The following is a 21,668-nucleotide window of genomic DNA, read 5'->3' on the forward strand; positions in this document are numbered from 1 at the left end:
TAGCCGAGCCATGGAAGGCTTCCAGATATGAAGCTAAATAAACACCGCTCACCTGTTTTTTGATAAGCCACTTCATTGGGGTGTTAAGTAGGAGCTGGCCTCCCCACGTGCAATGGGTGCTTCAAGGTAATGTAGAGTGAACAGTTATAGGAAGGCTTCCAAATATGGAGCTGTTGGCCAATAAATAAAGCTCACGGCACACCCACCATGCGTTCGCCAAGCTACTTCACTTGGGTGTAAGCAAAGATGCTGGTCGCCGCATGTTTAATGGTTGGGCAATGTGGTGGGCTCCCGTGAAAGGACGCTCAAGAACAAGGGGCCCTAAGCAAACTGTATGAGGTAAACTACTTCCCGGAAGTAATGCACTAAACAAACCCTGACCATCACAGAGTGCGCTTATCTCCCTCCTTACATTCTAGGTGTCACAGTAGACTGTGTGAAATTTGCCACAACGGAAGGCAGAAAGTAAACATCCAGATTTCTGGCATAGGCACACCATGGCAGCGGCATCAGAATGGCCCATCTGCAGGACCACTGGGAGTTTTACAGGACTTGCTGTGCACTCGGACCTCTGCTGCTTATCTGGAGTCCAAGCAAAAAAGTTTCTAAATTCAAACAGGCCACACGTGATGTAACAGCATTTACGAGTTGAGCTGGGGGAGGGGGCGGAGCGGGTAAAAAAAAAAAAAGACGGAGGGAAAGCAGATAAGGGGAGGGGGGAGGAGAAATGCGACACGGCGGGAAGGGGAGGGGGCGGAGCGGGTAAAATAAACAAACGAGACGGAGGGAAGAGAGGGGAGGGGGGAGGAGATTTAGATTCACACCAATCACACCAATCACAGTCAGACGGGTAGCCAGAAACCGAGCAACCGCTGTAGTTGGATGGACATCATTGGATGACTGCAGCACAGACCCAAAAGAAAGACTTCAAAGGTGTGCTAAATAGCGAGGCGAAATGAAAATTGATGTACTCACTTTCAACTCCGTCCACACACGTGTTAGTTATAAACATGGTCTCAAAATATTGTCTAGTCTGTGGTACATTTTTCTAAAAAAATTGCGAATAAACGTGAATGGGGGGAGGAGGGAGGAGAAATGCGTCTCGGCCGGAGCAGGGAGAGTGGGCTTTGGAATGTAATTGACACGGCCGGCCGGTCGTGAAACTGAAAGCATGGCCGGCCGGCCGGCCGTGAAAGCCTTTGATGCGGCAGGGGAAATGCGAGACGGCGGGAAGGGGAGGGGGCGGAGCGGGTAAACAGAGACGGACGTGCACGCGCTTTTAAGCTCAATGCGCATGCGCATTGAGCTTAAAAGTCACGGGCACTGCAAGGAATCGCCACGATTCCTTGCAGTGTGGATAAAGAGTTGATAAGCCCCCATAGTCTCGCTTGCTCGATGCGCATCGACAGGCGAGACCTAACAAGGAGCAGAATGTAGTACATCCGGGTACCGGAGGCGCTGGAGCGTTTCCGGGTCAGCAGAGGCAGCTGCTACAGGCATGGGGTGCGCTGGGGACGAGGCGTCCGCTTCCACTCTGTTTCGGCGCATGGCTGTTGGGTGCCGTTTTAATTATGCAACCCAGGCCAGGCGATGCGGCGGAGATACGGGGAGTCACGACAAAATAGCCAGGTGAGTGGGGGGTGGCTGCGTGCATGTGTGTGTGCGCGCGTATATATATATATATATATATATATATATATATATATATATATATATATATATATATATATATAATACCAAATAACTCGCCTTGCTTATGTTGCAGTTTCTTTATTTTTCAAAACGTGACAAACACCTACGCGTTTTCGAACCGTAGTTCGTGTTCACGGTAGCTATAGGGTGTAGTCCCTTCATTATTTCAATACATTTAGGCCTGTTAGGCACGCCCCTGTTTGTGAGGCATGCTGGGACATGTAGTTTACATGGTTTCTGGCCGTCACTTTTTAGTGCAAACCATGGGTTTTTGCTGCATTGGGGCGAGTTTAGCGTTACTACATCTCAAAGCGGGCCCTCAGTTAACTAGGGCAATGTCGCTTTTTGACGCGCGTGAGCACACGTGCGTGTTAAGTCAACCCTCTGTTTACCTGAGAGTTGGCTTATGATGCGTAACTGGCATGGAGACGCTCCATCTGACAATAAAGGGCTGAGTGCCCTACGTCCCTTATGCTTGCAGCTACCCATGACTTGTTAAATATTAGCTTATCAATCAATGGCAATAATGAATTGTGTGAAAGGTTGATAACAAATGATAACATAATGCAACTCAATTAAAGTAACAGTGGTGAGCAATAAGTTCTAGTCCATATATCGTGGGAGTTCTACAAGATTTTTCTTAATTAAAGGAGAATGCAGTTTTTCTAGATATCAGTTCAGTAGTAGCAGTTTCCCTCATAGGTGTACATAAAGCTCCTCATCGCCATTGAGGCCAGCAGGTTGTTTGGTCTTAAACCTCATGATTAATTTGGATTCAAGCCTTCTTAGTCTTTGAATTCGGTTGCCTCCTCTTTCATGTTGTGGGATCATAGCAAGTCCAAAGTATCTCACATCCTGCCACGTTTTGTTTTCGTGGTTGGCGAGATGTTTCGCAATGGCATACGTATTGTCATGATTCTGCATGGCGCGGATATGTTGAAGAATCCGTATTTTTAGGGAGCATGTGGTACTGCCAATGTAAGATTTTCCACAGTAACATTGAATCATGTACACTACAAAGGATGAGTCACAGTTGATGTTGCTGTTAATTATAAAGTTTTTTCCGCTTGCATCTTTTAGACTTTTCGTGTTTCGTCCTATTTTGCACGCCTTGCAGCTGGCGCATTTGTTGAACCCTTGTTTTCTAACATCCAGCCAGGATGCTGTTTTCTTGTATTCAAAGTGACTTTGAGTCAGTTCATCTGCTAGGTTGCGTGCCCTTCTGTAAGAGACGAGTGGATAGTCTCCTATCATTGTTCCAATGTCTGGATCTTTACGTAGTACATGCCAGTACTTTTTCATTGCTTTTTGGATTTTATAGCTTTCCTTGCTGAAGGTCATTATCATCCTGGGTTGGTTGGATTTTTCGTCTTCAACTTGTTGCGTGGAAGTAGGAATTTTCTTGCTGGTCAGGGTCTCTGCTCTTGTTTTCCGTCTTGCCCTTGTTTCACAATTGAGCAGATCAGCTTGTTTGTAGCCTCTCTGTTTAAAGCGTTCTTTTGTTTCTTTGAACTTCAGTTCCATCTCTTTTTCCTCAGAACAGTTTCTTTTCATCCGTAGAAGCTCTCCATACGGAATACTTTTCACCAATTTCTGTGGGTGGAAGCTCAGTCCGTGCAGAATGCTGTTTGTCGCAGTTTCTTTTCTATGGACAGTTGTTTGAATTTTGCCATCTGCTATATACACTTTGGTGTCTAGAAACACGACTTCATGAGGGTTGATGGTATATGTGAACTTCAGTCCCACTGAATTCTGGTTGAGGATGTTGAAAAATACGAGAAATTCGTTTTCAGTGCCTTTCCACAGGAGGAACAAATCGTCTATAAATCGTAGCCAAAGGGCTACTTTGGCCATGTGATGATCATTTTCCTCTCCCCAAGCTATGCTCTTCTCCCACCAACCCATGGTGAGATTCGCGTAGCTTGGAGAGAAAGAAACTCCCATAGCTGTTCCACAGCATTGTTTGTAGATGGTTTTGTTGAATAAAAAGATGTTATTGTATAAACACAGCGCTATCATTTCTGTGATCATCTTTGAGTGTTCTCTTTGGGTTATAGGTTGTTGGTCCAGGAAATATTTAATTGCTGTTAAGCCTTCGTTTGGCGAAGAATTTTTTCAATTTTAGCTTTCTTGTGTATTTGTACAGGTCTATTTTTGTTTCCGTTAGATCGTGATGAGTTTCTGGACAAAAGGAGAGCCCCTTGTTTAGTAATTTTGTTTCCGTTGCTGTTAGATTGTATTTTGATAGAAAACAAGGGGCTCTCCTTTTGTCCAGCTAAAATTGAAAAAATTCTTCGCCAAACGAACAGACAAAAAAACCAATGTGCCGCAAAACAACATCCTGAGTGTGACAAATGCTGAATACTTAACCTCGGAAGTTCCACAACTATGAACTGGCTAATGAAATGGAACAAACAGAAATCACAGACACTCAAGTACTAGAAGAAATGAACATTCAAACCAACAAAAGACAACCAACGGATTTTAAACCCAAATCCAAATTATGCCCGATCTTATATCCCGGCAATAAAATTGACATCTTCCACGAACTAGTGACAAATGAGATTGAAGAAATGCCTAAAAACTTCAACAAAAAAAGAAAAGAGAATTTGACCATCGGAGAACGTCAAGCAATCTCAAGCCTCAAAAACAATGTCCAAATAGAAATAAAACCTACGGACAAAGGCGGGAATATAGTGATCATGGACAAAGAACACTATGTAGAGGAAGCAATGCGACAGCTAAATAACACCAACAACTATACAGTACTTAAGAAAACCCCAACTGAAGATATGAAACACCAACTACAATTGAAGTTAAATGGCTGGTCTTCAAATGGGCTCATTACAGACACAGAAATGAAATATCTAATGGTTGAGAATCCAATCCTCCCAACAATCTACTTTTTGCCAAAAGTACACAAGACTCTTAACAAGCCCCCAGGGAGGCCCATAATATCCAGCTGTGGAGGTCTGTATGAGAACGTATCCAGCTATGTAGATTATTTCATTGCTCCATTGGTACCAACTCTCAGTTCATACATAAGAGATACGGGCGATTTTATTCGCATATTAATGGAAACGGAATGGCAACCGGATTATCAATTAGTGACGATCGACGTGGTGTCACTGTACACGTCAATAGACCATGACATCGGCTTAACAGCAATTAAATATTTCCTGGACCAACAACCTATAACCCAAAGAGAACACTCAAAGATGATCACAGAAATGATAGAGCTGTGTTTATACAATAACATCTTTTTATTCAACAAAACCATCTACAAACAATGCTGTGGAACAGCTATGGGAGTTTCTTTCTCTCCAAGCTACGCGAATCTCACCATGGGTTGGTGGGAGAAGAGCATAGCTTGGGGAGAGGAAAATGATCATCACATGGCCAAAGTAGCCCTTTGGCTACGATTTATAGACGATTTGTTCCTCCTGTGGAAAGGCACTGAAAACGAATTTCTCGTATTTTTCAACATCCTCAACCAGAATTCAGTGGGACTGAAGTTCACATATACCATCAACCCTCATGAAGTCGTGTTTCTAGACACCAAAGTGTATATAGCAGATGGCAAAATTCAAACAACTGTCCATAGAAAAGAAACTGCGACAAACAGCATTCTGCACGGACTGAGCTTCCACCCACAGAAATTGGTGAAAAGTATTCCGTATGGAGAGCTTCTACGGATGAAAAGAAACTGTTCTGAGGAAAAAGAGATGGAACGGAAGTTCAAAGAAACAAAAGAACGCTTTAAACAGAGAGGCTACAAACAAGCTGATCTGCTCAATTGTGAAACAAGGGCAAGACGGAAAACAAGAGCAGAGACCCTGACCAGCAAGAAAATTCCTACTTCCACGCAACAAGTTGAAGACGAAAAATCCAACCAACCCAGGATGATAATGACCTTCAGCAAGGAAAGCTATCAAATCCAAAAAGCAATGAAAAAGTACTGGCATGTACTACGTAAAGATCCAGACATCGGAACAACGATAGGAGACTATCCACTCGTCTCTTACAGAAGGGCACGCAACCTAGCAGATGAACTGACTCAAAGTCACTTTGAATACAAGAAAACAGCATCCTGGCTGGATGTTAGAAAACAAGGGTTCAACAAATGCGCCAGCTGCAAGGCGTGCAAAATAGGACGAAACACGAAAAGTCTAAAAGATGCAAGCGGAAAAAACTTTATAATTAACAGCAACATCAACTGTGACTCATCCTTTGTAGTGTACATGATTCAATGTTACTGTGGAAAATCTTACATTGGCAGTACCACATGCTCCCTAAAAATACGGATTCTTCAACATATCCGCGCCGTGCAGAATCATGACAATACGTATGCCATTGCGAAACATCTCGCCAACCACGAAAACAAAACGTGGCAGGATGTGAGATACTTTGGACTTGCTATGATCCCACAACATGAAAGAGGAGGCAACCGAATTCAAAGACTAAGAAGGCTTGAATCCAAATTAATCATGAGGTTTAAGACCAAACAACCTGCTGGCCTCAATGGCGATGAGGAGCTTTATGTACACCTATGAGGGAAACTGCTACTACTGAACTGATATCTAGAAAAACTGCATTCTCCTTTAATTAAGAAAAATCTTGTAGAACTCCCACGATATATGGACTAGAACTTATTGCTCACCACTGTTACTTTAATTGAGTTGCATTATGTTATCATTTGTTATCAACCTTTCACACAATTCATTATTGCCATTGATTGATAAGCTAATATTTAACAAGTCATGGGTAGCTGCAAGCATTGGGGACGTAGGGCACTCAGCCCTTTATTGTCAGATGGAGCGTCTCCATGCCAGTTACGCATCATAAGCCAACTCTCAGGTAAACAGAGGGTTGACTTAACACGCACGTGTGCTCACGCGCGTCAAAAAGCGACATTGCCCTAGTTAACTGAGGGCCCGCTTTGAGATGTAGTAACGCTAAACTCGCCCCAATGCAGCAAAAACCCATGGTTTGCACTAAAAAGTGACGGCCAGAAACCATGTAAACTACATGTCCCAGCATGCCTCACAAACAGGGGCGTGCCTAACAGGCCTAAATGTATTGAAATAATGAAGGGACTACACACTATAGCTACCGTGAACACGAACTACGGTTCGAAACGCGTAGGTGTTTGTCACGTTTTGAAAAATAAAGAAACTGCAACATAACCAAGGCGAGTGCGGCGAGTTATTTGGTATTCTATGCAAATTGGGACACTGCCCTGGTCCCGTCGCTGGCACCGGCTGAGAGGTGCTCCCGCTGCGACAGGACAACTCGTATGCGATATATATATATATATATATATATATATGCAGTGTGTGTCTGTGTGCGCATGCGTGAGTGAGGCTATGAATCTGAGGCACGGGATCTGCACGGCGGCGCCGTGCGCGCCCTCGAGGGCAAATCGGATACAGCAGAAGCTTGTGCGTGTACGCTGTCTCACATTCCCCGAACACGCCCACAATAGGTCATTCGCTACGCTCGACCTAAAAAGAATAGACTAAAAACACACGAAAGGGAGTGGCTTCATGTACTGGAGTCCGCAGTGCCAACGACCAGCTGTGGACCGGAGAGACAAGATAGGATAGCGAAGGGAGGCCCGGCAGAGGAGCTGGTAACAGCTGGGATGATGAAAAAAAAGCACGCCCGCCATGTTAAAAGATGAAGGACGGCGGACGCTGTATTCATATAAGCTTGTGTCTTTAAATACATTTTCCGATGATCAAAAGTATCACATACTGAATAACGACAAGGGTAGACCCTTGGTAGTGTATTTTGGTCATTATTATAATTCTTTAAACTTGCTTAAGCTGTAACTTGCCATGTAGAATCTCGATGTGAAATGAATAAAACATCTGCACAGAATTGTTTTTGTAAAAGCAAAACCCACCTATTGGCGCTTAAGCACAGTCAGCCTTAAAATGAGCTCTCTGACAGAGATGAGCTATATGAAGCACAGCAGTCTGCAGCCCAACCATGAGCCCGCTTAAGCCTTCCAGGGAACACGAGGCTGGCTCGCAAGCACCTCCCGTCGGCTTTCAGTTAACCGAAAAAAAATAAGACTGCAAACGCGCACACACAAAAGGAAGAGGCTTCACATAACGGAGTTCTTGGTGCTGATGACCAGCTGTGGGCCAGAGAGACAAGATGGGTTAGCGGAACCCCTGCAGGGGAGCTGGCAAGAGCTGTGCTGATGAAAAAAAGCATGGCCGTCATGGTAATAGATGATGCTAGGGGGCGACCTAAAAAGGATTAGAGTGAGCATGATTCTTTGTCTCACACATGCTAAGCAACACAGATTATATAAATAGACCTTAAGACCAGAAGAAGACTTCTGTACAGTTCATGTATCTCTCTACATCTTACTAATGATATCAACTAGGCAGTTGGGGCTCCTAGGTCAAGCCTTTTTCCCCAGTGAATCCTCAGTGAACGGGTAATATTTACGGTTTAGAAATCCACCAGTGCATGATACTGCAGGTCCTTCACTTCCATAAACCGCAAGATTTGTCAGAATCACTAGAACCACTATAATGTGGAGATCCCGCAGGCAAACCAGTTTGAAATGTAAGTATAACTCCCATACTTTCAAGTATAACCACATTTTTAGAAAGTATTTTCATGCAAAAGCTTAGCATAGACTGAGAACAATAATTTGATGGCACGTTCAAATTGCCTATTGGCATAAGCAGATCACCTATCCCAATGTTCTTTACAATGACCAGGATTGCCCTAAACAATACAATCAGTATAAGGATCAATGCACCTAGATGTTGTTATAGCCAAAGTCATCTAGGCCAAGGGATTTAGACGTTTTCATCCTCAAAATCATCTTGAGAATGACATTTGGGTGTAAGGCCATCTTATGAAGTCTGTAGGGGGCTGTGCTAGTGGTTGTGCTTTCCTGTTGACAGCGAATTAAACGTTCAAATATAGAACCTACTTCAATTTTGGGATACCCCATCCACATGTTTGCTGGTTTTGCTGGTATTTTATCTCATGCCTCCAGCAACTATTTAAAGAATATCCGAACTTTCCCTTCTTTATTAGTGTCTAACATCCTGGTCCAGTTTGTTCTGCATGATTCTTGTTTTTTTTTAAATGTAATAATGATTTTAAATTGCTGTCCAAATCCTGGCCTCTATCTGAATTTCTATGCTTCCTTTGATGGTTTAGTGGTGAATTTAATGCAAATGCACAGCTGCTGATCTTCAAACCGGGTGATGAATTTGAAGTCCCCATTGTTCAGTTTCAGTATTAATTCCTTTGGAGTCCATAGTGTTTGCAACAAAATTAGACAGTGGAATCAATCAGGTTCTAGTCTAGGCCTATGTGATTTAATCTTGAAAAATCAACAACTGTGCACCTGCATTAACACTAAATTCATAGTATCGAGCATAGCACAAAGGATGAAAGCGCTATTAAAACCAGACTCTAACTGTATCCAGGAAGTAAACAGCAGCTGATTAGAACTAAGTCACAACTTGTATTTGCTGAGATGTCGAAAATAATACAAACAGTTAAAAAGTAACCAGATGTAATTATCAAGGGTAATTTGCCATGGAAATTCACAAAATCTATGGCAAGCCCACATGTTGGCCAACCCCTAGTCGAAGATACATCGTCTAAATGAAAAAAGAAATATAAATTCTAGAAGAAAATTCATCTAAATGACCAAGCCTCTTGAAGGAAAAAAAACTGTATTGTGGAACAAAGGATACTACATCAGAACGCTCTGAATGGCAGATGGAACCATGTAAAGTTCCAGGAAATTTAACAACAGGGTTACCTTTGCCTATCTAGTGGTGTACTGTGCATCAATTAATGGCTCATGACCTCTACATTTATTGATTGTTTTTGCAAGCAATCTCAAGTCAGGTTTAACAGTGATTCCGAGAACCACCCACACCATCTATCTCTGGAAAGGGCTCATCATAATACTGTCTGGCAATATATGTCTTTCAATTGGATCCAAATAGGGAAACGCTAAAATAATATTTTACTTAGAGGTGCTGGACAACTGCTTAGTACTGTGCCATATCATGGATTACCCACCTAATTACCAGTGAGCTGATGTTCATAAGGGTCATGGGCAACATCTCAAATCTTCTGTGTCCGTGAATGTTAGAGCAGGAACTTTTGTTGAAAAATATATTGGCAGAATATCAAATGTAGTATAAAGGTTCTCAATTGAAGTTCCTATCAGATTCCGGTTTTTAAAGTTAGACTCACTTATTTTCACTAGTGTGATCCATTGGACAATCAAAAACGTGTACACCAGTAGAGGCAATCCCATTACACATATATATGAATTTACATGAACATTTGTACTTCTTAAAATAAACTTGGTTTTGAAAGGGTGCAGTGGGAAGTGCTTACGTGTATTTGTGATTGTCCATGAGATGCATGCCTCAATGATCGGTCTGCTAATGTATGTCAATCAAAACTTTATAAATAAATAAAGCAGCATCCCATAACTATTGCCAAACTGGAACCCATCACACTGTTCTGCCAATATACATCTTCCCTAAGTAACAGACACCTGAGTTCCATTCCTCTAGACATGTAACTCAATTTTGTCTCCATATATGGGAGACCATGGACAGCTAGGCTGCTGTAATTCATATCAGGGTTACAGCACCTCCAAACTATGATACCAAGATGGCCACAAATTGCTACCTATAAATCTTGCCATAACTTCACTCATAAAGAGGACTGCAGAACATCATGTTGCTCTGTTGATGCACCTCAAATCTGACCAGCATCCTTCCTATTACAATGTGTGAAGTAAATGCACTTCTCTCCCACTTCACCTTTACACCTGCCTGCCAGCCTGCCTACAATTTCTTAGCTAGGTACCAATGTATACCCCATTATAATAAAGCTTGACTGCAACATCTCCATACAATAGGAATTATGGGACCAACGAAATAATTAGGGAATGTGCCTCTCAGAACATCTATGCAACTCAAATGTGACCACTGAGTGCATAGCTCTGAAAAAACCAGATCTTGTATTATACATAAAAATTTCAAAGTCATTTTTTTTTCAAGAAAAATCCTGTACTGATGTGTTAAACTATACTTTTGTGGTAGCTGCTAAACTAACCTTAATCTATACAATTTAATCTAGCACACTTCAGTAAATTAACCAAGTACTACAGCACTACCAATGCACCTCAATATCTACACTCACCTGAAGACTTACAGGCAGCATCCAATATCAGTCCAGAATAGATGCTGTTGACAACAGTGCCACTTTACTAATGTTCTGAAATAAAACTTTCAAGATATTAAAGTCACACACTTCGAGCCAATGAAGCTACAGTAATGTTCGGGGTGCTCTTGCATTTTTGATATTGTACATTTCAATTGCAAGACTCAAATGAGATCTACAGCTATTCCCTGTTCAGTACAAAACTGTAAAAAGTCTCCCAGCGTGCTTAGAGGAAACCTGTCAAATCATCAAACAGGGAGAACACACTTTGCAATCAAAATTGTTTTTTAGGGTGGGACTGTAATTAATTCAGAACACATTCCTTACCCTATCCTCGTGCAGCAAGGCCAGAGTTTGGTTTCCTTCTTCCTGGGAACTGTCTTCGTTCTCCTCTTGGATGTAAGGACACCATATTATTCTACGGAAGTTGTTTAGTGGTGTGCTGTCAGGTCTTTTTATATTAGTCCATATCTCGTCTCTGATCAGTAAGTTAAAGTAATTCATGTTCCACGTGTCATAAACAGTCATACTATGAGGTAGCATAATTTATGAAATGTGCCCAAAGCACATAGCACCTAACTTGGCATATTATTACTGGGGCAGGAAAGCATCCAGTACTATCAATCATGTACATTATCATTCAGTTTATTTACATAGGAATTCTGATAACATTCAATTTTTCAAAGGAGAGCCATGGTTCCACTGATCACAGTTACTGGCAAAACTGAGTTTTATAGGTTTGGTGAAAATGCAATGAAGTAACTGCAACTTGTGAAATGTGGAGACAGAACTAAGCCTTTGGGAACGCCCTAAACTCAATCCACTTTTTTCAAGAGTAGCTTTAGTCTCTCTTGCATGCTTCATCCTTCAACCCCTAAGTTAAGGGAAAGCTTTCACTCCCTCCTTATAGCCCTTGCCAGATTTATTTTTGCACTGCAGGATCTAGAAATGTTTGCAGAGCCCTCACCCTGCTTAATGATGGAATTGTCATGGCCAGTAATTAGAATGTCTGCATCCACGGCTCACAGTGATCAATTACAAATCTCTTAACCTTTGATTCTTCATAGGTCTTATCAGTTAATTAATTGTCAATCATTGATCAAGATATTTCTAAAAGTAGCCCTCAACACCATCTAGCTATTTTGCAAATATCTCACAAATTATTCTGGGTGAGGTTCTGCCTTCATGACAAATTTAGTGTAATTCAGTTGTGCAGTTTTATCAACGGAAGAAAACAACATTTATTTGGTACCTACATTTGAAACCACTACGGTCTTGCTACCCTAACACATTTAAATTTGTCCCATTCAAAATATGTGCACAAAACCTGATCTAATAATATTAAGTTGAATGAGCAAATTGCATTACATGTTCAATATGGCAATGTCATTAAATTTCCAATGTATATATTTCTATTCTCATTGGACCCTTTGCTAGTTTTTGGTTAGCAGACTGATTTTCTGAACCCAAAATATGATAAGCTCAAAGAGGCTTTTTCACCTTCACTATTCAGATTTGGTGCAATATGATAATAGGAGGCTTGAACCATGTGCAACAAACTTTTTCCTTTGTGGGCTTGAACAGATAAAGTCACTCTTGGAACTACCTCATAACTATTGCCAGCTTGCAGGACATCAAACTCTCCGAGGTCAAGTTGGTAGGACTGAGTTAAACATTTAGAAAGTTACACAAAGATTCACCAAACAGCATCTCAGTTAAGAAATAAAAAAATAGAAAAACATTTCCATAACCATACAGTCAATATCTCTGACTCTGCTACATGTTTTAAATTCTGAAAAAGTATCATGACAGTTTTGTGGAATTCCCGCAATGCATTACTCATCGCCTCACAAAGGGCCTGATGTAGGTGGCCAAATATCGAGCTGTAACGCAGAATTTCTGCGTTACCGAATAGTTTTTAGCTGAGAGCAATGTACGTGAGTTTAAACCTACTTCCAAAATACGGAATCGCAAACTTGCTATTCCTTATTTTGCTCTTCCATTTAAGGAATCAGAAATAGCGATTCCTTAAATGCAATGTAAGTAACACTAAAAAAAGTGCACATCAGCCTTAAGGAATCGCTAATTACCAGCAACTTCAAGTTGGTGGTAAGTAGCGATTTCCTATAAAAAAAGCACTTTTTTGCTTTTTTTAAAGTGCTATGTGGCACACATCCATGCCCTTAGGGCATGTATGTGCACCACATGTGCACACATGCACATTTCAGGGGTGCAACAGGGTGTCCTTTGGACACCCTGGCACCCTTGAAATAGCTCCTGCTATTTGCGATTCTTTAATACCGAACCGCAAATAGTGAATATCTTCCTATTCATTCCTATGGGCCTCCTAGCCCATAGGAATGAATGGCTAGGTATTCCTTATTAACGAATCTCAATTGGCGATTAGTTATTAAGGAATCGCTAACATTTTAGCGATTCATACCTACATTCAATTTAGCGAGTCCTTAATAGCGATTCGGTAAAAATCGCTGTTAAGGGACTCGCTAAATTGAATTTACCTACATCTGGACCAAAATGTTTCAAAATTCAATTTGGAACTGCAAAATGGGTTGCAAATTTAATGGTTGAATTATCAATAAAATTAAACCTCTTTCTCAAACAATACTTTAAATATTTACACTAAACCTAACAATGATCCATTCTGAGCGTAGTTCTACTTTCTTGCTTAGTTTTGGATAAAGCTGTTCAATATTCGTTCAGCATTTTTCACCATTGCAGACATCAAAACTTCCTAATGGAGTTAGATTGGATGTTTTGGGACCATCTACCCACCCTAACAATTGGCTCCCCTAACCCTGTCTGCACTCAATGTTAATGGATGGGCAAAATCACTGACAAAATGAGTGCAGACTCATGAAACTAGCCATGTTTATTAGCAGTCCAAAAGACCTTCCGGAAGGACAGCTGAACTGTTACTACTGACTAGCCTTTGTTTTCTCGAAACTACAGAAGTTTCGATATATAAAAATGCTAAGAAACGTTTCCAGTATGCATTCTGGTGCTGTAAAATAAAACTGATCAAAAATGCTGTCAACTAGTTCAATTTAGGATTCCTAATGAGTTCTAGGGTCACATAACGGGCATGTGTTAAGACGCAGTTCTGAAGTAATAAGCATAAGTAAAAGTGCTAAGCTTGAAAACGATTTCATTCAATCTTCACCAGGATATATTATTCATACTTGATAGTGCACATGAGCCCATATAAATAGCAAAGCTCTCTGGCCAGAGAAAGCCTTTATTACAAGTCCAACAGTCTAGGACAGTGGTCTTCAAACTTTTAATGTTGCTCTCCCCCAATAAAAAAAAATAATCATGGGGGGCCCCACTCAAAATAAATTGCGATTATTCTATTAAACTGGCAATATTTAAATATGTCTAGACTTGTTTAAACACTGCAGATACGTTCTGTACTGTTTCAACAAATGCAATCAAATACTTGATTGCCAAACATACTATCTGGGTCAGGCCGGCCTTACTAACATGTAAAAAGTATACTCCGGATCACTTGAGGTCCCCACGGGGAAGGGGGGGAGGGGGGGAGGGGGGAATGGGGGGGGGGAGAAGGCTGCACCCCACCCCAGTTTGAAGATCCCTGATCTAGGAATCTAGGATGCATTTCAAGCACCCTAAAACTGTCTACAACTGGTGTGCAGGAACTGCAGTATGCAGGAGGTAGCCTAAACAAGGCTTCTCCAACTAATAGCGCATGAGCTACTGTTATCTCTTGTGCAGCCGAGTGAACTAAAATAAGAATGTGCTTGATATATATATATATATATATATCGTTACACGTTCCCAAGAATTGGTTCCAGGAAAAAACGGCCAGCACTCCACTGTCGTGGTTTCTTAAGTTATTTTATTTCCAAACCCCCCAGCACCCCCGATAGACGCGTTTCGCACAAGGCTTCGTCAGTGTCGTCAGTGTCCAAACATTTTCGCCATTTTAAACAGTCCGCCCTTTCAGGAGTCATAGACATCAACGATGGTACAAAATCAATTTAGTGGCGGCCATCTTGTAGTGTGCATATACAAGGTTCCTACCACTGTTTGAATATGGCGATAAATAAAAAGTGCTCAGTGCAAAAAAATATAAAACAAAGTTTGACATTTGACAAAATATGTTATATGACTGACACATATTTACAGTAATTACAATTTCGGTACCACGAAGTGTACTTTACATATTTACAGGCGTCACAGGTGTTATAAGGGGGTGTATCCCCTAATGTGTTCAGGGCATTACATTATGCAGGTTACATGTATGCATATGATAAGTTGTTCAACCCAGTGCACCTAACCTTTAGACGTCTCTGAGATTGTGTAGGGGTGTATCCCCTAGTGTGTACATGGCTCTATTGTGTGAAAATCATATGTGTATAAAAATTGCTGATTGTACAACCCTATGCCCGCTATATACAAATCTACATGATGTATTCACATATCATCAGAACAATTCTCAGCTGGGCTGGTGGATTGACATTAGGCCCAGTATGGGCTTATGACTGTGCCACAATTAGCCAACATGATTTCCTGGAATCATTGTTGCTCTTTAAAGTTTTGTCACCCTTGCATACATGAAGGGAATACGTATTTCATAGGCCTACAGTGAGTTACTATTTACATTTGGACAGGGAGTAATACCATGTTGTTATCTCAGATTAATTATTTTCTTGCAGATCATGAATTTATTATAGGTGCACCCACATTTCAGCGTTGTTGTTAAGACCCCATGGTGTCATCGTTTTGAGGTCCAGAATGTAACGTGATTCCAGTATACGTAGGGATCTTTCTCTGTTCCCCCCTCGTTCTGTCTTTGGAACCTGGTCAATACAATAGTACAGGAGTAAATCCCTATTGCTATGATGATGTTCAGCAAAATGACGGGCTATCGGATAGGTTTTATCCTTGTTCACGATAGCCCTCATGTGTTCTAAGATCCTCATTTTCGCTGGTTTTATGGTGCTTCCTATGTAACGTTTGTTACAAGGGCAGACCAAACAGTAGACTGTAAAATCTGAATTGCAGTTTAGAGGTTTTGTGATCTTCCTACTGGGTCTGTCTTCACCTGTTCTGCACGGATACTCCTTGACCTTCTTACTGAATTTACAAGCCTTGCAACGTAAGCAAGGAAAAAAGCCAACTATCTTGTTTGACATCTGATTGGCTTTAGTGGGGGAGTAATGGCTGTGGACAAGATGGTCCGAAAGGGACTGGCATCTCCTATATGTTACCATAGGTCTATCTGGTAACGATTTTTTCAAGCTAGTATCAGTCTGTAATATATGCCAGTTTCTTTTAAATGATTGGACCAGTTCTCCAGATTTATTATTGAATGTCGTAATCATTCTGACCTGATCGCTCTCTTTCCTTGACTCTTTCACTAACAAAAGATCCCTTCTGTCAACAGTGTCTGCCTTGGTATTGGCTTGTTCTAAGATGTTCCGGGAATAACCCCTCGCTTGGAACCTATTGCTAGCTTCTTCCTGAGCTTTCTTAAAATCCTCAGTTCCAGAGCAGTTTCTTTTGAGTCTAAGGTATTCACCATATGGTACATTCCTTATCAGACTTCTAGGATGGTGGCTGGCAGCGTGTAATACGGCGTTGCCAGCCGTTGGCTTTCTGTAAAGTCTGGTGTGGAGATGGTCATTATCCACAAAGACCTCTAGGTCAAGGTAACATACACTCTGATCACTTATGGTGCTGGTGAACTTGAGATTCAGTTCGTTATCATTTAGAGCTGAGACATACTCCTCAGCCGAGGCCCTGTCTCCCCTCCAAATGATGAACAGGTCATCAATGTACCTGGTCCACATCAATTTTCTTTCGTTCCATCTTTCATTCCTGCCTCCCCATGCCTCGTGCTTCTCCCACCAGCCCACGAAGAGATTCGCGTAGCTGGGGGAGAAGCACGAACCCATTGAGGTCCCTCTAATCTGCTTGTAAAGTTGGCCTGCAAAAAGGATGTAATTATTAAACAGACAAAATCTCATCATGCTTAGAATCATCTTGCTGTGTGCTCGGTATTTCGGCTGTTTTTGCTCCAAAAACCATTTCGTGGCACACAGTCCCTGCTTATGATCTATGCATGTGTATAGGTTAACGACATCCATAGTTATTAATAGCATGTCTTTGTCCCAGGAAATATTGTCCATGATGCGAAGAAAGTCCTGTGTATCTCTTACATAAGAGGGTAGGTCCTTAACAATGGGTGCTAAAAAAATGTCTATGAAGCGTGATGTATTTTCCAGGAGACTTCCGATTGCCGAGACAATCGGCCTCCCTGGTGGTCGTTTGGCATTCTTATGGATTTTAGGCATATGATAGAAGGTGGGGAGCATGGGGGAATCACATTGTAAGAAGACAAATTTATCTTGACTGATCATGCCCTCTTCTTTCCATTGTTTTAATAGAGTCTCATATACAATGGTGCTCTTAACATATTCTTCTCTTTTAACTGTGATATAGCATTCTTTATCACTCAACTGTCCGAGTGCCTCTTGTTCGTACAGTTCCTTAGAAAAGATGACGATGTTCCCGCCCTTATCTGAGGGCTTAATCTCAATTGTCTTGTCATCTCTCAAGGATTTTATTGCAGCCCATTCCTTCCTGGAGATATTAGAGGACTTCATATCCATTTTTTTATTTGCCATTTTCTCCAAGTCTGCGGTCACTGCTTCATTGAACACGTCAATCGCATCATGGAGTGTGTTTGGTAGTTTTCTTGATTTAAGTTTTAGGTTGCTCGGATCTCTGGATTGTTCTGAAGAAAGTTCAGTCTCTTGGTCTGAGTTTTGTAAATCTTGTGTTGGTGTGATCAAGATTTCCAAGAGATCATCTTCAACTGTCGCAGCAGCATTTTCTGAGTTATTCCAAGCTGCTTTTTCTGGGATCTGCATGAAGATTTTTTTGAACTTCAACTTTCTGATGTATTTGAACAAGTCGATTTTGGCATCCACTAGGTTAAACTCACTGGTCGGGCAAAAACTTAGACCTTTTTTCAAGACGTTGATCTCATCAGTAGTTAAAATTCTTTTTGAGAGATTAATGACATTGTTATCTTCTCTGGTGATTACTTTCTTCTGCGATTGGAGGCACTGCGTGTCACCATTGGGGTGGTATTGTTCTGTGAACCTCCCCTTGTGCCTCTTCCCCCGCCTCGTCCTCCTCTTTGATTTTGTTGAGGGGGATGGTTTCTTAGTTGTGGTCTCTGGCGGGTTTCCTTCATCACCTGATACTCGTCGAAAAAAGGTTCCCCTGTTTCTTTTTCCTTTGTTCCCGGGGCTGGGTTTTGTTCTCCATCTGAGGTTTCTACTTCTGACTCCTCAGTGTCCATACCTGTTGTCTGCACGGTACCCTGAGCTAATCTCTTGCGTGTGGCGTCAAATTTCCGTGCAAAAGTAAGAATTCCATCAGATGAGTAGTCTTGCTCATCCCTCTGGAATTTAGTTTGCTTCCTTTTTCGTATTCCCATTTCATAATCTTTGATCCTTTTACCCATCGCATTGCGGAGTTCTTCACAGGTTTTGGTATCTTTGTCCTTGGCAATCTCGTCCTCGAGGTCTGTTATATCTTTCAAACATTTCTCACAGTCGCTATATATATATATTATTATTTTTTTTAGGTTTTAGAGACGTTATAGTTAGGAATTAGCATTTAAAAAACATTAGAAATTCACTGAAAAAACCATGGGTTTCAGGGACGTTATAGTTAGTTGGACATTTCACTCATACAAAACTATAGAAATTCCCCTGCTATAGTTAGTTCAGCTAACTATAACTCGCGTCCCGCAATGCACTGCTGAAGACATCATATTTTACATCAATCATGACATGGTCAGTGACATCACTGATGACATCATCCAGTGAATGTGTGTTTCTATAAAATGTAAATATGTTTTATATATATATATATATATGCCAAGGCGTATTAAAGAATGAATGGGTGTATAAATTAGGATGCATGATTAAGTAGGTGTCTTACTGACTGTATAAGTGAGTAATTAATTGTGTCTTACTTAATGCACGTGTTAGCAAATGATACAGACATTCACACAGTTTAGGTTGTCAGATGGTGTGTAAGCGGTTGCATGGTTTAATTAGCAGCTAAATGAGGATCTATATGGGCTATTGATTGTTTGTCTAAGTATCTGTATGGGTGTCTAAGTGTCTGTGTGGGTGGGTGGGGGGTGTGACTGTGCATAAATGTGTAAGTGGATAATTCACTGCTATATGTGTTCAAGTCTGTATCTGTGAAGGGCTGTATTGCTGGGTGCGTTTGTGTATGGGTGTCTTGGTGAGTGAATGGATGCCTCAGTGGTACATGTGTAAGTAACTGCATATGTGAAAGGCAGTATAAGTGAGTGTTAGACTGTATAAATGACTATATGTGAGAGTGCGTAATTGTGAGAGTGCATGTATGGATCAGTGTCCTTGTATTAGTTATTACATTAGAGTGAAAGTATGTGTTAGTATATGTTTAAATAAGTGAGGTGGTATGTGTATAACTGCACAGGTGACTAAATAAAAGTGTGATTCATTATTTCCATTACTGACTAGGTGTGTGCATAACTATGAATGAGAGGCGGTGTCTGAGTGTCTGTACAGATATGTGACTGGATATGATAATGCTGTATTGATGGCTGACTGTATGTATGAGTGACTTTATGGGTGAATGAATTGATCTGTGTGTGTGTGTAGACATAGGAATTAGTCAGTGTATACGTACTAATTGGCATTGGTATGTTCATGGTTTCGAGAATTATAATCTGTATTTTACAGTGGGTGTATCAAGTGTTATATTAGAGTATGATGAGGTGCATCGGATTGTCAACCGGATGATGTCATCAGTGATGTCATTTGAGATGTCATCAGTAATGTCACTGACAAAATCATGAATGATGTAATATGTGACATCATCAGCAGTGCATTGCTGGGGCGCGAGTTATAGTTAGCTGGGGAATTTCTATCGTTTTGTATGAGTGAAATGTCCAACTAACTAGAATGTCCCTGAAACCTATGTTTTTTTCAGTGGATTTCTATGGTTTTTTAAATGCTAATTTCTAACTATAACGTCCATAAAACGTTTGTTTTTTTCAGTGAATTTCTAAGGTTTTTAAATGTTAATTTCATATTTTAATATTTATAAAACCTATATTTTTTCTATTTTTTTAACAATATTTTGGAACTCTATTATCCTTTTTATTACTTTTAAAATTATGTAACATTTTATATCTTCCCCAAAAAATATGTGTATCATTTTTTCTTTTTTTTGGGAGAAAACTAAAGTCCCGTACCGGTAGTCTATCAAGCTCCAACACCATGCAAATCCTATCCACCATATTGAAATGATACGCATTTTGTATCCGATAGGCACTGCATCCCGCGTAACAACATATACTTACGAGGACGAGCCAGCTGCTAGTTTGGTATGCGACGAGTGTGCAGTACCATGCCCCGCATTACGTCATGTACATATGGGGTCGCGCCCGCTGCGCGTTGCGTATGCGACGAGTGCACACTGCCATAGACGTATAGTGTCGCGCCGGTTATGCCATTCCCTCATTTTTTTTGTCTCAAAAGAATATGTAAATAACTTTAAACTGTACATGAGAGCAAGCGATAACCTAAAATATTTTAAACATTTATATATTTCTAACTATAATAAGCTTATGTTATAGTAAATATATATCAAAATCGCGTCGGGTGCTGTCTCCTTGCGCGTTGAGTGCGCGATTACCATGTGTTAGTTCATAACATTTCCCATTGTAGCAGTTGGAGAACACCACCCTTTTAGTCATTCCCTCTACAGCATTTTATGAGACACACCTCTTCTGCTTAGAGAGCTTTTTTGAAACTTTTTGCTATGTACACATATCTTACACTACACACAACATGCAACCACCATCTTCATCAATATTCATCGTTTGTAAAGTATCCTGCCACCTGTGATAGCCATACACCCAAAAGTTACATAAACAAAGTTTTCCCCATTACCAGAGGTAACATGGTTGCATACGCTGCCCACAGCACAATGTAATGTAATACGGCCCAGGGGCAGTATCTTGCATAGATAATGATGAACACACGGACACAGATAGATAGCGGAAGTGGGTACGGGCACGAGCGCTCAACACCTTTTTATTACCAGGGTTATATATCCAGTGACGTCTGTGGTGGATGCGTGTGGAGTGAGTGTAAACCAGCCCTCAGGGAATGGTTGCTGCTATCATCAACTACAACAGTAATCATTGGATCACACACACACAGACATTTAATAATAAAAGAATCAATCGTTTGTGTTACAGTAAGGTAGGGACAGTAGATGTGAAATAATACAGAAAAATATTCTAGCGTAAAAGAACCACAACTTGTGGTATGGTGGTATACTGAGACACAATCAATAGATCTGAAATAATACACAAAAGACTATCATAAAGGGTCCATCAGTTCTAGTGCACTCAGATAGCCACATCAAAAGCATTCAGCATGTGCACAACCAGCGATGATGTCTGCTGTGAGCGGGCCGTACTAGGAGTAATATCTGTTACCATCAACACAGCATTATCTTCAATAGCGACTCAATCTGAATTGCGAACACTTCTGTCTGCAGTGTAGGCCAGAGAGAGCGGTCAGCAAGGGCCCACAGCTACATAACATGGACTTGAGCTGCCCAGTTTGTCATACGTGAACCAACAAAAACCGTGTGCGGAGCCTGCGATGATG

General features: G+C 41.0%; 1 protein-coding gene across 1 annotated transcript in view; it reads right to left on the reverse strand.

Annotated features, from left to right (window-relative positions):
• Positions 1 to 21,668, reverse strand: part of EDC4 (enhancer of mRNA decapping 4) — an 841,744-nt gene that overhangs the window by 689,515 nt on the left and 130,561 nt on the right. The window contains exon 6 of the mRNA XM_086945254.1: positions 11,254 to 11,403. Within this exon, the coding sequence (XP_086801380.1) occupies positions 11,254 to 11,403 (150 nt within the window). The remainder of the gene's footprint in view (positions 1 to 11,253; positions 11,404 to 21,668) is intronic.

Source organism: Lissotriton vulgaris, chromosome 12, assembly GCF_964263255.1.
Source record: "Lissotriton vulgaris chromosome 12, aLisVul1.2, whole genome shotgun sequence".
Classification (NCBI taxonomy): domain Eukaryota; kingdom Metazoa; phylum Chordata; class Amphibia; order Caudata; family Salamandridae; genus Lissotriton; species Lissotriton vulgaris.